This window comes from Battus philenor, unplaced genomic scaffold, assembly GCF_028537555.1.
Source record: "Battus philenor isolate CCGP_79_NKW_IND1 unplaced genomic scaffold, ilBatPhil1.0.hap1 SCAF_10, whole genome shotgun sequence".
Taxonomy (NCBI): domain Eukaryota; kingdom Metazoa; phylum Arthropoda; class Insecta; order Lepidoptera; family Papilionidae; genus Battus; species Battus philenor.
Window position 1 is genome coordinate 13,550,933 of NW_027181662.1, and position 11,710 is coordinate 13,562,642.

Below are 11,710 nucleotides of genomic sequence, written 5' to 3' on the forward strand. Positions count from 1 at the left end.
CCCCGAAACCAAAAAAAGGCCTATGACAACAAGCACTCAAAATTACAGAGTCATAACAGGAATCTGAATATGATTTATCCTGAATAAGAGGCTTTATAATATTTTTTTCGTGTGGTACTAGATCTCTTCAATTGAAGAAAAGGAGAAAGAGGAACTTTTATTTCCATTGATGTTGGCAGAGCTGTGAATTAAATTAAAGAATAGGAGAAAAAGGAACTTTTAGTTCCATGGATGTTAGCAGAGCTATGTAGTATAGAAAGTAGCCTGGAAGAACATCGGGGTTTTTACTCGATACAAATTAAATTATAATTACTTTTGTTCATCGTCATAGCGTACAGATGGTTGCTGTGGTCTTAGAGTGAAAGACACGGTAAATGTATCGTAGAAAGTCTGTCCACAAGGTGAACAGGCGAAACTATTAAGTTAGCCGTATGAAATTGAATTCAGGCCGCTTCCAATTCCTATTGTAAATCTAAGGGAAGCAATCAAGCAGTGGACATCCTGTGGCTGATGATGGTGAAGAAAATCATAAAGACTAACGGTATTGTATTGACACTTTTCCATTGATGAAACAATGTTAATGGTGCAGAAAGTATGTGAATAGTTTACAATTATATTTACCAGACGTAGACTTGGCGGAGTATTGTTGATATCTTTCAGTCGTATGACCAGCTGCGAGGTGGCGGTGTGATAAGGCTCTCCCAGTGTGTCGTCGGCTCGAACCTGTCAAATAACAAGGTATACGAGTTTTAACCACAATTAGTTGGTTACGCTTAACGATTTTTATTCACGGAAATTTCCACTACCTGTTTTGGTAGTGGTAAATATATTTAAATATTTTTTAAACGGAAATCCTGTACATCCCAATGTTTGTTTATGAATTGTAATGTGAATACAACTAACTTGTACGAACAGCTCGCTCTGTCGGTGATAGTCGAAAGCGTCGTCCACAGACACGTGGATATCACCCGTCCGATTGTCGATGGTCAAAAATTGACCAGCGTTGCCCATCAGTGAATGTCTGAAATTTTGAAAATTAATGTGTTTTATCAGAAACTGTCTACCTGAATTTTCCGTTATACTATCTTAACCAGCTACTTTAGCTTTTTTAGCTATGATATTTAACAGAAGTTATGCTGCTAGCCGGCTTCGGCTTGGTGCAGCTTCATCGGTATTGAGCTCCCGGAAACAAGCTGTAACGGGGCTATATAAACTGTCTTTTTTGTTTTAAATTCACCATCATTATTTCGACCATAAGGCGCCCTCTGGCCTCCCGAATAGATTCCTTACAAGACCAGTTGAAAACAGCCAGCATCCAACCTTGACCAAGTCTTCTGTCTCCCTTACAGTTGGTTGTCTTACCCTGTGCTTACCGTGTCTCCACTCTGAAACCATAATTCCTCAGCAGCCATCTGTTCACCACGCTTATTGGACTACTAGCATTTCAATATGCCAATCTGGTAGGCAATATCTCATTCCTGATATGATCTCAAAACCAACGAGATCTTTTTGAACGACTGTGAGCTTACTGATAAATTCTAGTCTATAAAATAATGTTGAACTCACATGACCATATCGTCAATATCCCTGTCATGCGCCAGGACACTGGCGACGAAGAATCCTTGGCCTTCCGTTTCGTTGAAGCTGACAGTCTGAGTGTTGCTCTCGAAGATAGGCTCCTCGTCGTTCCAGTTTAGCAGATGGATGTTCACTGTGGCCACACCCACGAAATCTGTCCTATTTAAGTCTGTTGCTACGACCTATAAACCACAAAGTGTGTTATTTGGTTTATTTGCTTCTATTTCTATAAACATGTTAAAGGTATATCTTTATTCATTCGACGGTGCTTCAAAATAATTATGACTTTGGCAACAAATGGCGCTTATTAAAATTATAGTTGATACACTTTAAGCTACATTATCGACAAAGTCGCTAACCCTGTTATTGTTGACTGTTAACTGGTCTATTATACCTCTTTAGTATTTCGACTCAAGGGCGCCTGAGAAAGTCAAACGTGACTAGCTTTATCTTGTATTTTAATAATAATATCAATATGCAAATAGTTTCTCTTAGCATGTAATACTATTATTACAAAGCACTCGTTACAGAATCCTCTAAACAATAAACACTGAACCCTAGAATAAAGAGCACGCGTGACCTTGAAGTTATTTATAACTTTTGTGAACGATACTCGAAAATTCTAACCGAGTACTCTCTCGAACTTACTAAAATCTTATCTGTAGTATAAATAAGTGTACTCCCCATGACAACAGTTTAGTGTTGTTTTTCGAGTTATAAGATTAAGATCTACGTTCACTGATACACAATGACTATTTGAACAGTTATTTTTTGAGCGATTTGGAAGCGTAGTTTGGACTAAACGAAAGTATACTTTGTGTTTAAGTAGGGTGACCATCTGATTTGTGAATGAAGGACTCCTTGTGAACCTTTGGTGTTTCATTTCAAGTCAGAACCCACAGTTGTACACTAATAATAGAACCCGAGGGCACCGATATTCTATCCTCAAAGTTTCTTCCATATTTGAATGTTAAACGCGTATTATGTAAATTTCTTAGTCACATCCCACTCACTCCATAGTTTCCGCCCATGGGTTCAAAGAATTCGGAAGCCACTTGATAAAAAAACACTAAACTTTACAAAAGTTCCGACTGCAAAAGCCTCTAATTCATTTGTATACAAACGGAACTTTTAACGGAAAAGATTTTTTAATAAAATGCTACAAAACATTGGACTACCACTAACAAAATTTGAAAACGAAAAAAGCTTATTATTCAATAAACGAATATATAAATGATAAGAATCCTTGGCAATGATCTCGCCTGATTATTTTGATTTTATTTAGGCTAATCTGATCTGGTGAAAGTGTATAAATCTGTGTTGCTAGTTAATTAAAACATTTGTTGTTGTTTAAAACTTTGCGAAACAGTGTAGAGTCGAAAAATGAAATAGGTATAAAAAAACAATAATTATTTGACCATCAATAAGAGTTCTGTTAAAGTGCCAATGTTGACTAAACGAATTTAATTTTTTCTTCTTTTAAACTCTACAAAACGGACCGGAACGAAGCTCTCCGAGGGAGCCTTTGGTATTTATAAAAAATATACTTTCTTTAATTTGGGGGTCAATTAATGCCAATAAAGCAAGTAAGTAAGACAAAAATATTAATTTAGAATAAGAACTCACCTTTAACCTTATGTTTTGAAACTCCGGAACTTCGTAGTCTAACATAGAATGATTGAGAGTTCCCATAATGAACTCTTGTCTCTGGTACCCTACTTCTGGCGCTACATAGAAAGCCTTCGCGGCATCTGGAGGGAAGTCACTTTCCAAATGAACGCTGTACTGAGCGTTCTGACCCTGTCGAAGGTGAAACAAAAATTGTAAATAAAATTGGAAGCACTGAAATATATTTCATTATTATAAACAGTTTGCGGTACAAAGTCGTAAAGTCTATTGATGTATCTTTTAGAATTTGGCCTGTTCACACGACAATCATACAGAGCGGTGCCTTAAAGAAAATTGCAAAGAACTACCATATAAAAATAAAATCGAACAATTGGGTTAAACCTATATAATGTAGCACACTGTAGACTGTGGTGTGGAAACGATTTGAATGTGAAAATAGGTACAGATTGTGAAAGACAGAAGGAAATTGTGAGAAAAGATAATGTAGCATATAAGCAGAAAGTGGAATAATAGAATAATATACAACATACAACGAGATATCGCCAAAAAGGGTGGCCATAAAAAAAGAACCCACATATACCGGAGATGAATGTTATTTTGCGATTTGATGATTAACACATCGTTTGTCTTTATATTCAGAAAGTCGCCGTATTTAGCCAAATAGTTATAGTTGCCTTAGTTTATCAGCCGATAAACTAAGGCAACACTAATAATGTTACATGTATTAACTATGATTATTATTGTGTAATAAAGTTCCTAAAATTTTCTTAGGAAGGTACGCTGAAAACTTACCATATCACGGTCATGGAATCCAAGTTGTTCTATGTTCAGTGTCATCGGCGTTTCCTCCATAATATAAACTGTGTACTCTTCGAATAGAGGCTCAGGTATTTGATCATTCACGTCATTTACTATAATAACCACATTAGCTGCGACTGATAAACTTTCGTTGTTTTGTTTGTACGCAACAATGGACAGTTGAAACACCTCTCTCTGTAGGTAATCTCTATCTATAGGGGAGACGTGGAAGATGGCACCGTTTCTCCCCCCTTCTATCGTTGTTATGCTGAAAAACGTGTCTGAAATTTTCGAATGATTTTTAGCAATCTTTTATGACACAATGTATACGTATGTACAGTAAAATTCCATATTCTACTTTAGATCTCCCACTGCGAAGATTTAAAACCACTATTTATAAAAATATTATTGGTAAAAGTGTATTGCAGTGATTCCCAAAGTGGTCTATATCGACCTCCAGGTGTCTATGACAACCTGCAAGGGGTCTACGTCAGCGAAAGAAAATTTGGGGGTCCATGAAATGAAAATGGGTGTCCACGATAGTGGATCTCAATACATACACTAATACTTACATCATACTATCTTACAATATCAAAACATTTACATTATTTATAAAAGTACCTATGAAGTATAAAAATTATTATATATGTTTATAAAATTGTGTAAGATGTAGGATGTTGGTATTCGCTTTGTAGTCACAATACATTTTGAACTTGTAAAAACCTGAGAGTCACAGTCTTAGAGCTTCGCTACCTTGCACTGACTTGTTCAATTCGTCACTCTATAAATACGAATATGGGACAAACAAATAAATTTACAGGAAATCAATATCAGGTAAGTAGGGGGTCTACCCAACATGGAAAAACATGGCAAAAAAAAGTTTGGGGAACTCTGGTGTATTGTTATATCCAAACATACTATACGTATGTTAATGAGTGGAATTCAATGTTGATGTTTACTCGGAAAGCTAATTATTGTCAAGCACTTATAAAAACTATATTTGAAGAGCAACTATTGAGTTTCTCGCTGGTGGTATCTTTCTGTAGGAATAACAATGCCGACATTTTATGTTGATTGACGGTTCGAAAGTGCTTATTCAAATAAAGATTATCCCGATGTTGATTTTGTTGAGAAAATATAACTTCTCTAATATTACGAAATTTTTGTCCTACAACTGATGAAGCAAATATAAAGCTGAAATCAATTACACTTGATCCGAATTTCATAAAACAGCTAATAGGACCCCTGTATAGAATGGGGATTAGTCAATATCTGTAGCAATCATGTTTATATGTCATCCTTGATAACTCGTAAATGTTCAACTGAATGAGTAAACGCTTTAACACGTTCACTGCGGGCCCAATTTTGAAGAACTTTCAGCTGGTGCGGCTGAGGTCGAATCGGCCTCAAGCTGAACTTCCTAGTAGTGCAGTTGAGGCCTTTTCTGCCTCATGTTTCAATCATTTTTTTTACAATATTGAGTCAATGCTTCGCAGACATAAAGAAAGCTATATTTGTCTTTGTCATACCTCATACGGTTGAGTGTAAACAGCCGCCGCACTAGAGAGAAAACACGAGTTTTACGCGCCGCACCAGTGCAAAGTCTACCATGAGGCTGAATCGGCCTCAAGCCGCAGTGAACGTGCTAAAGGGACGAATGTGTAACTAATTTTCACCTAAAGTCTTTTAACTGGGAGTAATATTTCTAATCATTCTATATAAAGAGATCACTCTAAAATATGACATGTTATTTTATATATTTTAATGAGACTGGCTAGAAACTTCTAGGATTATAAAATCGGCAGGGACTGAGAGTAAACATTTTAACATTAATTTGAATCTGTTACTACAATCGAAAATTACAAAAACGCTTTATTTATATATCTGAAACCATTGGTTATTGGAGAGGTTTCACCATATATTATCTGAGCACCTATAACTTTTAAAGCTTTTACATTTCTAATTATTCGATCAATCTAAAATCATAATCATTTACCTTCCGGTGCCGTCTCCAATCTATAATAGATCGGTCTATTGATGCCGGTGTCTCCGTCGATAGCGCGAACTGTGAAATTCTGTGATGTCTTCTCATCGAACTGCCGCACAGCGAAGATCTCAACCCAGCGAGGGGGACGATGCTCTACATTTTCCACTTGCACCATCAATGTCACCGTGTGATTGTTGGGCAAGGAGTCCTGTTGATTCAATTAACAGCATGAACGAACGAAGGAATTACATCCATTCCTTTTAAAGCCTTTGCACATATTTTCAATAAACCTTTACTGTCGTACTAAGTATACTTAGTACACTTAGTACATTTAGTACGCTTAGTAATAAAATTTGTTAAGCACTATAAAACTTTTTAAAACTATTTAAAAAGCTTGTTTAAAAGAAATATGGACTTACGAAGGCAGTAACTCTGAAAATATGAAGAGCATTGCTCTCGTAGTTGAGCGAGGAGTTGATTCCGAGGGTCATAGTCATCCGGAACCACTCGTTTTGGATGTTGGCGCTGTGGATGTAGAATATCTCCTCATCCCCCCGGTCGCTGTCGATCTTGAAGGTCATGAAGCGTGTGCTTATCTCCCCATCTGCGTCCGTAACTTGGTAAACGCACTCCGTCAGACCGGGTTCTCCAAGTTCCTAGAAATTTTTTAACTTTTACATCTTGATACGACTAGATCTTATGACAATAATTTTCGGATATTTAACAAGCTTATTTTATATATAATTGACACAATCTACTATAGCCCACCGGCACATGATTTGACACGTCGGCACACTATGTCTTTTGTTATCGGAGCAGTGTGCTATTAAGACAGCGCTGTACAAAACCGAATCCTGCGTTCATAAAATATCAAACGTATATACAAGATGATTAATATTTCCTATACTTAATTAAACAGTCTACAAAAACTGCAAACAGCGCCATATATGCATCGAAAAACAGGCGAGTTACCTCAAGCGTGTCTCGGATATTGTAAGGAAATCGAAGGTGGATAAAAAACTAATTAGAAATAAAAATATTTTTAGGTGTGTCGGCATTTTTAGGTGTAAGGTGTAAGTAATTTTAAGGTTTCTAATTACAGATTTAACGAAAATCACCAAGACGGGTGCGTTCATTAACGACAGCTAGTTACTGTATAAATCTATACGAAGTACTTGGAAACCTTAGCATGTCAATGTGAGTTAATAAAAAAGAACTATTAATGTTACCGGAACTTGACATGGATCAAACGCTTGTATTATGGGATCGTTGTCGTCGATGTTCACGATCTGCAGGGACACGCCGGCCACGAGCCGCTCGCCGTCCACGCGCACGTTGAACACGTACCTCTGCATTCCAGGTGTCTCGAAGTCTTGTCTGCAAAATAGACCTTATTACAATCGACTAAAACTCAAAACTCAAAAGTCAAAAGTGGCATTGGATCCGCACACTGCAACTTCAAAGTCTGCCAAACTACTACACAACGTTTGTGCAACGACCACGAACCATATCCCTTGTCTTTGTTTATTCTTCAAGTCGATTTCAGCTATTAGAACTATAGTTCATACGCGTTAAGAAAATCAAATTGAATTTTTGGTAAATGCTTTCGAAACTTATTCTTCAATTGCTGATCTTTTCATTTGACTTTGTAATTAAGAACAATTCACATGGTAATAGCACGTGGCTAGGATTGACAAATGATAACTCTCTGCATTCTTAACGCGAACTTTCTATAGTTTAATTGTAATCTCTTTCATATAGTCTTATGTACCTAACATTTATAATTTTCGCGTGCAAGCTAGATAAATTGATAGACACAACTGAGATGAAACACACACCATTTACGATTTTACCTCAAATTTTGACACCTTATCGTAATGTAATCAATATATAATGTTAATGAAGCTCTGATATATGGTCGTCGTCGCCCATAGAACACTCGCACTCACACTTCGAAGTATATTTTATGATGTTTAAGTTTCAGTGTTAATGTAATTTTCTTATGGGGTAAAAAAAATTCTGAAAATTCTGAAAATTTACAGCAGTTTTAAATTCTCCCATTGACCCATAATGCCAAATCATCAAGAGCTTATGTTAAACACCTTCTTCAATTACTTTCACCAAATGTAGAATTTATTTATTTACTTTACTTTACTTTATTGGAGATAAACAGTAACAAAAGGCAGTAAGAAAGTACAAACTTAGAAACTTAAAAATATAAAATTAGTTACAATTGTTACCTTATAACTATCTCATTAAGAACATTTAATGATTTAAAGTCAATGACAAAAGAAATAAAAATATTACTAAACAGGGATCAAAGATCCAGCGCATTCTGCATATCACACCGCAATAATTACGAGTCACAGCTAGCCGTCACGTTCTAATGAGGTTTAAATTGTATTTTGTGTACTCAATAATTTCGAACGAAATTGTCTTTTAAAAGATACGAGAGAGCACGAGGATATGTCAATATCACTTTAATGGAAGGAGGGCGGCCTCCATTTCTTCGATTAAAGAAACTTGAATTAGAGGCCACTACTTTAAAATTTTCCTCTTCTGTCTAAAATCACCTATACGATATGGCTAAAAACTAATCTATAATGATTTCAAAATTCTAATCGCTCAGTACTTCTTGGCCTTAATTTATATTATTACTTGTTTTAACTACTAAAATAAGACATAACCTCAGGATTCCATGATATTATCGTAGTAATGCAGGGTACAGTACGTTGCTCGATGCTGACTTGCGTGACAAGTTTAAAGGGGTTCTCCTTGCAACGCATTTGCGCTTATATTAACTGACCAGACTAATTTGCCCTTCTTCTTCTTTTAGCCAATGTCTGCCCACCTGTGGTCCTGCGCTGCCCACATACAGCGACTTCTCACGACTTTAACTACGTCGTTAGTCCACCTAGTGGGGGCCGCGACTCAAAAACCTTTCGAGTCAAATGGCCAGTTGCATGAGCAACCTACTAATCAAATTTTAAATGATCCAATGCTACTTTAGTAGCCAGTTCCTAGAAATAATATTTAATTTTAATTACATACTCATGTCATGTTTTACCTTTGTGTTATGTAAAGAAACCATTTGTCATCTTCCTTTCTTATATTAGGACCGAGTAGGTTGAATGAACCCGACAGAAAAGTCGATATGTAAGGGACTTCAGTACCTGAAATGAAATGTAATCAGTTCATTCAATGAAGATAATTAAAATTGTTTTTTTTTTTTCAGTACTAGAACACGACGAAGCAGACAGTCAGGGGCGGCTTAACCTATAGTGCTGGGAGCACAATGCATACTAGCGCCGTGGCGCAACCTGAGACGGCTGCGCCAGAAAAAAGGCCGTAACTAATACCATACTTTAAGCTATATCTACTTATAAAATAGCTTGTTGGAATATGAAAAAACTTTCTTGTTACGACGGCAAGGTTTAAGCTGCGGGGGGGGGGGTCAGGCCTATTGGCACCAGGGTTTCATTGCACACGGGCGCTACACGAGCTAGAGCCGCCTATGCAGACAGTCATCTGATGCTATACACCAGTGCATTGTAACATAGAATAACGTACTTCTAGATCCTGTTAAAACCATTATGTGTAGTGTCTAAAGATGTGATTTGCCCAATACTCGATATAAAGCCTTATAGCTTATGCACCTATTTCCAATCAATTTGTATAAATTGACTATTTTTAAATATACTATATGATTTTTTTCTATTACAATGCGGCAGGCCTATAACTTCTGGCAGTACATCTACAGGGACAGTGAACAATAATTAATTTTAATATGTATAACCATTTTTATAATATGTTTATTAACGCTGATATCATTGATTTTTAAATAGAGTGTACTATACATTGACGGCATATGAAATACATTCGCCCTTTTAATGCTTTTAACCGAGGCAACATATATACATTAGTTAAAAAAGTGAGTTATCAAACCGTTGTAGTTGATAACGGCGATAGGAACTTCTCCCACAATCTCCTCCTCAATGTATATGATCTGGGTCCCGCTGGTCGCAGTGCTGGGGAAGTAGTCGTCCATGCACACGTCGTCTCTTTCAGGGGCAGGTGTGAACGGCCTCTCTCCAAATGGAACGCCTGATAAGAGAAAGGGAATAGCCAGAGTAATATACTAGTTCAATTAGTACAAAGTCACAAAACGCGAATTAACAAAATAGTTTAACACTAACACATACAATTTTTTTGGGCGGTGTTTTTTGTGCAACTTATGAAAATTTCAACCTAACTGACGAAGTTAACAATTAAAAAAAAAACAGTAAGTTTGTTCAGCCGTTTAGTTTTTTTATTTTTATATTTGTATTGTACATACATTACCATTGATTATTTATCTTTTAATTACCACCACCACTGTTTCCATACTGTGGTTGTTTGAAAGAAATTGTTACGTGTGATAAGACCGCCCATTGTACTTTTTGCTTTACCATTATGGAACTATATACATGATATATATAAATATATTCTGGGGTGTACTAAGTGTAAAGAATATTAAATTAAAATTAAATAGCTTACATATGCTTGTGTTAGGTCGCTGTTTTTTGTTAATAAGATAGTTGCTGACTCATTTTTATTTTATATTTTTTAACGAGTGGGTAAAACAAGTTTACTTGGAGGTAAAAAATAATGGTTTATTTTATTTGTCTCTGATCTGCGCAAGAGACGAATCCGTAACTATTTTCATACCTACTTATTTACTTATTTTTTTTGTAAAGCGTTTCTTAAAAAGACATCAGAGGTTTGTTCCTTAAAAAGACATATATATAAAATTTCTCTAGAACCTTCGATCTATGTATATTTAGTGCAACGTATTTGTAAATTCTTATTTAATTCGTAAAATAGCGAGAGACAGAATTTGTATTTAATAACACATGATGTTCCTTGCCCTTTGAAAAATAACGCTGTTCAGAATTTTTAAATACAAAATCTAGAATCCTGTACTCTTCCTGAAGTATAGTTTATTTTTAATAAAAGAAATAAACACTTATTAAAAAGCTTACCATCAAAATTCTGTTCCGGCAAATTATCTGGCTTCGGTTCTCGCGGTATACTGGTCATGTAGGAACATCTCTCTGAAAAAGAAAATTGTCAAACGTAATGACAGTTTATAGTGTTCTAAATATAAAATTCTAGTAAAAGTTGAACATTTTGTTGTACGTTTTAATAGTATAAAGTGTTAATTAATAAATTTACACGATTATAAGAAATGCTTCAACACATTACTTCTCAAAGTGGTCCAAGTGGACTCCCGGAAGCATAACACAATGGCGTGTAAGAAAGTTTCTGTTACCTGGCTAATGACATCCTTCTAACTGGTTCTATTGGAAATCTATAGAAGAGGCCTAAGTCCAGAAATGGTCGCGCTACAAATAAAATTAATGATGTATAAGTTGAACTTACCTTGGCCGTGAACTAGAAAAACTTCAAGAAGCAATAGTAACACCGTCGCCAGATATAGATTGACTTCCATCTTGCATGTTCAGAAGGGTACGGGCTGTAAATATAACCTTTACAAATTATTTAATAGATTAATATCTTTAACAAACTTTATTCATCTTAGTTTCAGACGATAGACGCCCATTGCATGGTATAGGCTTCTCTTAAAGATATCTCTTGGGGGATACACCATAAAACGCTTCGCAGGCGGGTTGGTAATCGCAGTGCAGTATTATAATACGCAAAGGCTGCTACTGCCCA

The 11,710-nt window shown here is 35.9% G+C and overlaps 1 protein-coding gene across 1 annotated transcript in view; it reads right to left on the reverse strand.

The window, feature by feature from the left end:
- LOC137927507 (cadherin-AgCad1-like) overlaps positions 1–11,500 on the reverse strand; it is a 36,944-nt gene extending 25,444 nt beyond the window's left edge. Inside the window, exons 1-12 of the mRNA XM_068771314.1 lie at positions 11,414–11,500; positions 11,014–11,085; positions 9,938–10,096; positions 9,060–9,165; positions 7,222–7,369; positions 6,412–6,648; positions 6,002–6,200; positions 4,000–4,286; positions 3,205–3,378; positions 1,567–1,760; positions 904–1,021; positions 622–723 (exon numbers count right to left, since the gene is read on the reverse strand). Coding sequence (XP_068627415.1) covers positions 622–723; positions 904–1,021; positions 1,567–1,760; positions 3,205–3,378; positions 4,000–4,286; positions 6,002–6,200; positions 6,412–6,648; positions 7,222–7,369; positions 9,060–9,165; positions 9,938–10,096; positions 11,014–11,085; positions 11,414–11,483 — 1,866 coding nt within the window. The 5' untranslated portion in view covers positions 11,484–11,500. The remainder of the gene's footprint in view (positions 1–621; positions 724–903; positions 1,022–1,566; positions 1,761–3,204; positions 3,379–3,999; positions 4,287–6,001; positions 6,201–6,411; positions 6,649–7,221; positions 7,370–9,059; positions 9,166–9,937; positions 10,097–11,013; positions 11,086–11,413) is intronic.
- Positions 11,501–11,710: the final 210 nt, after the last annotated feature.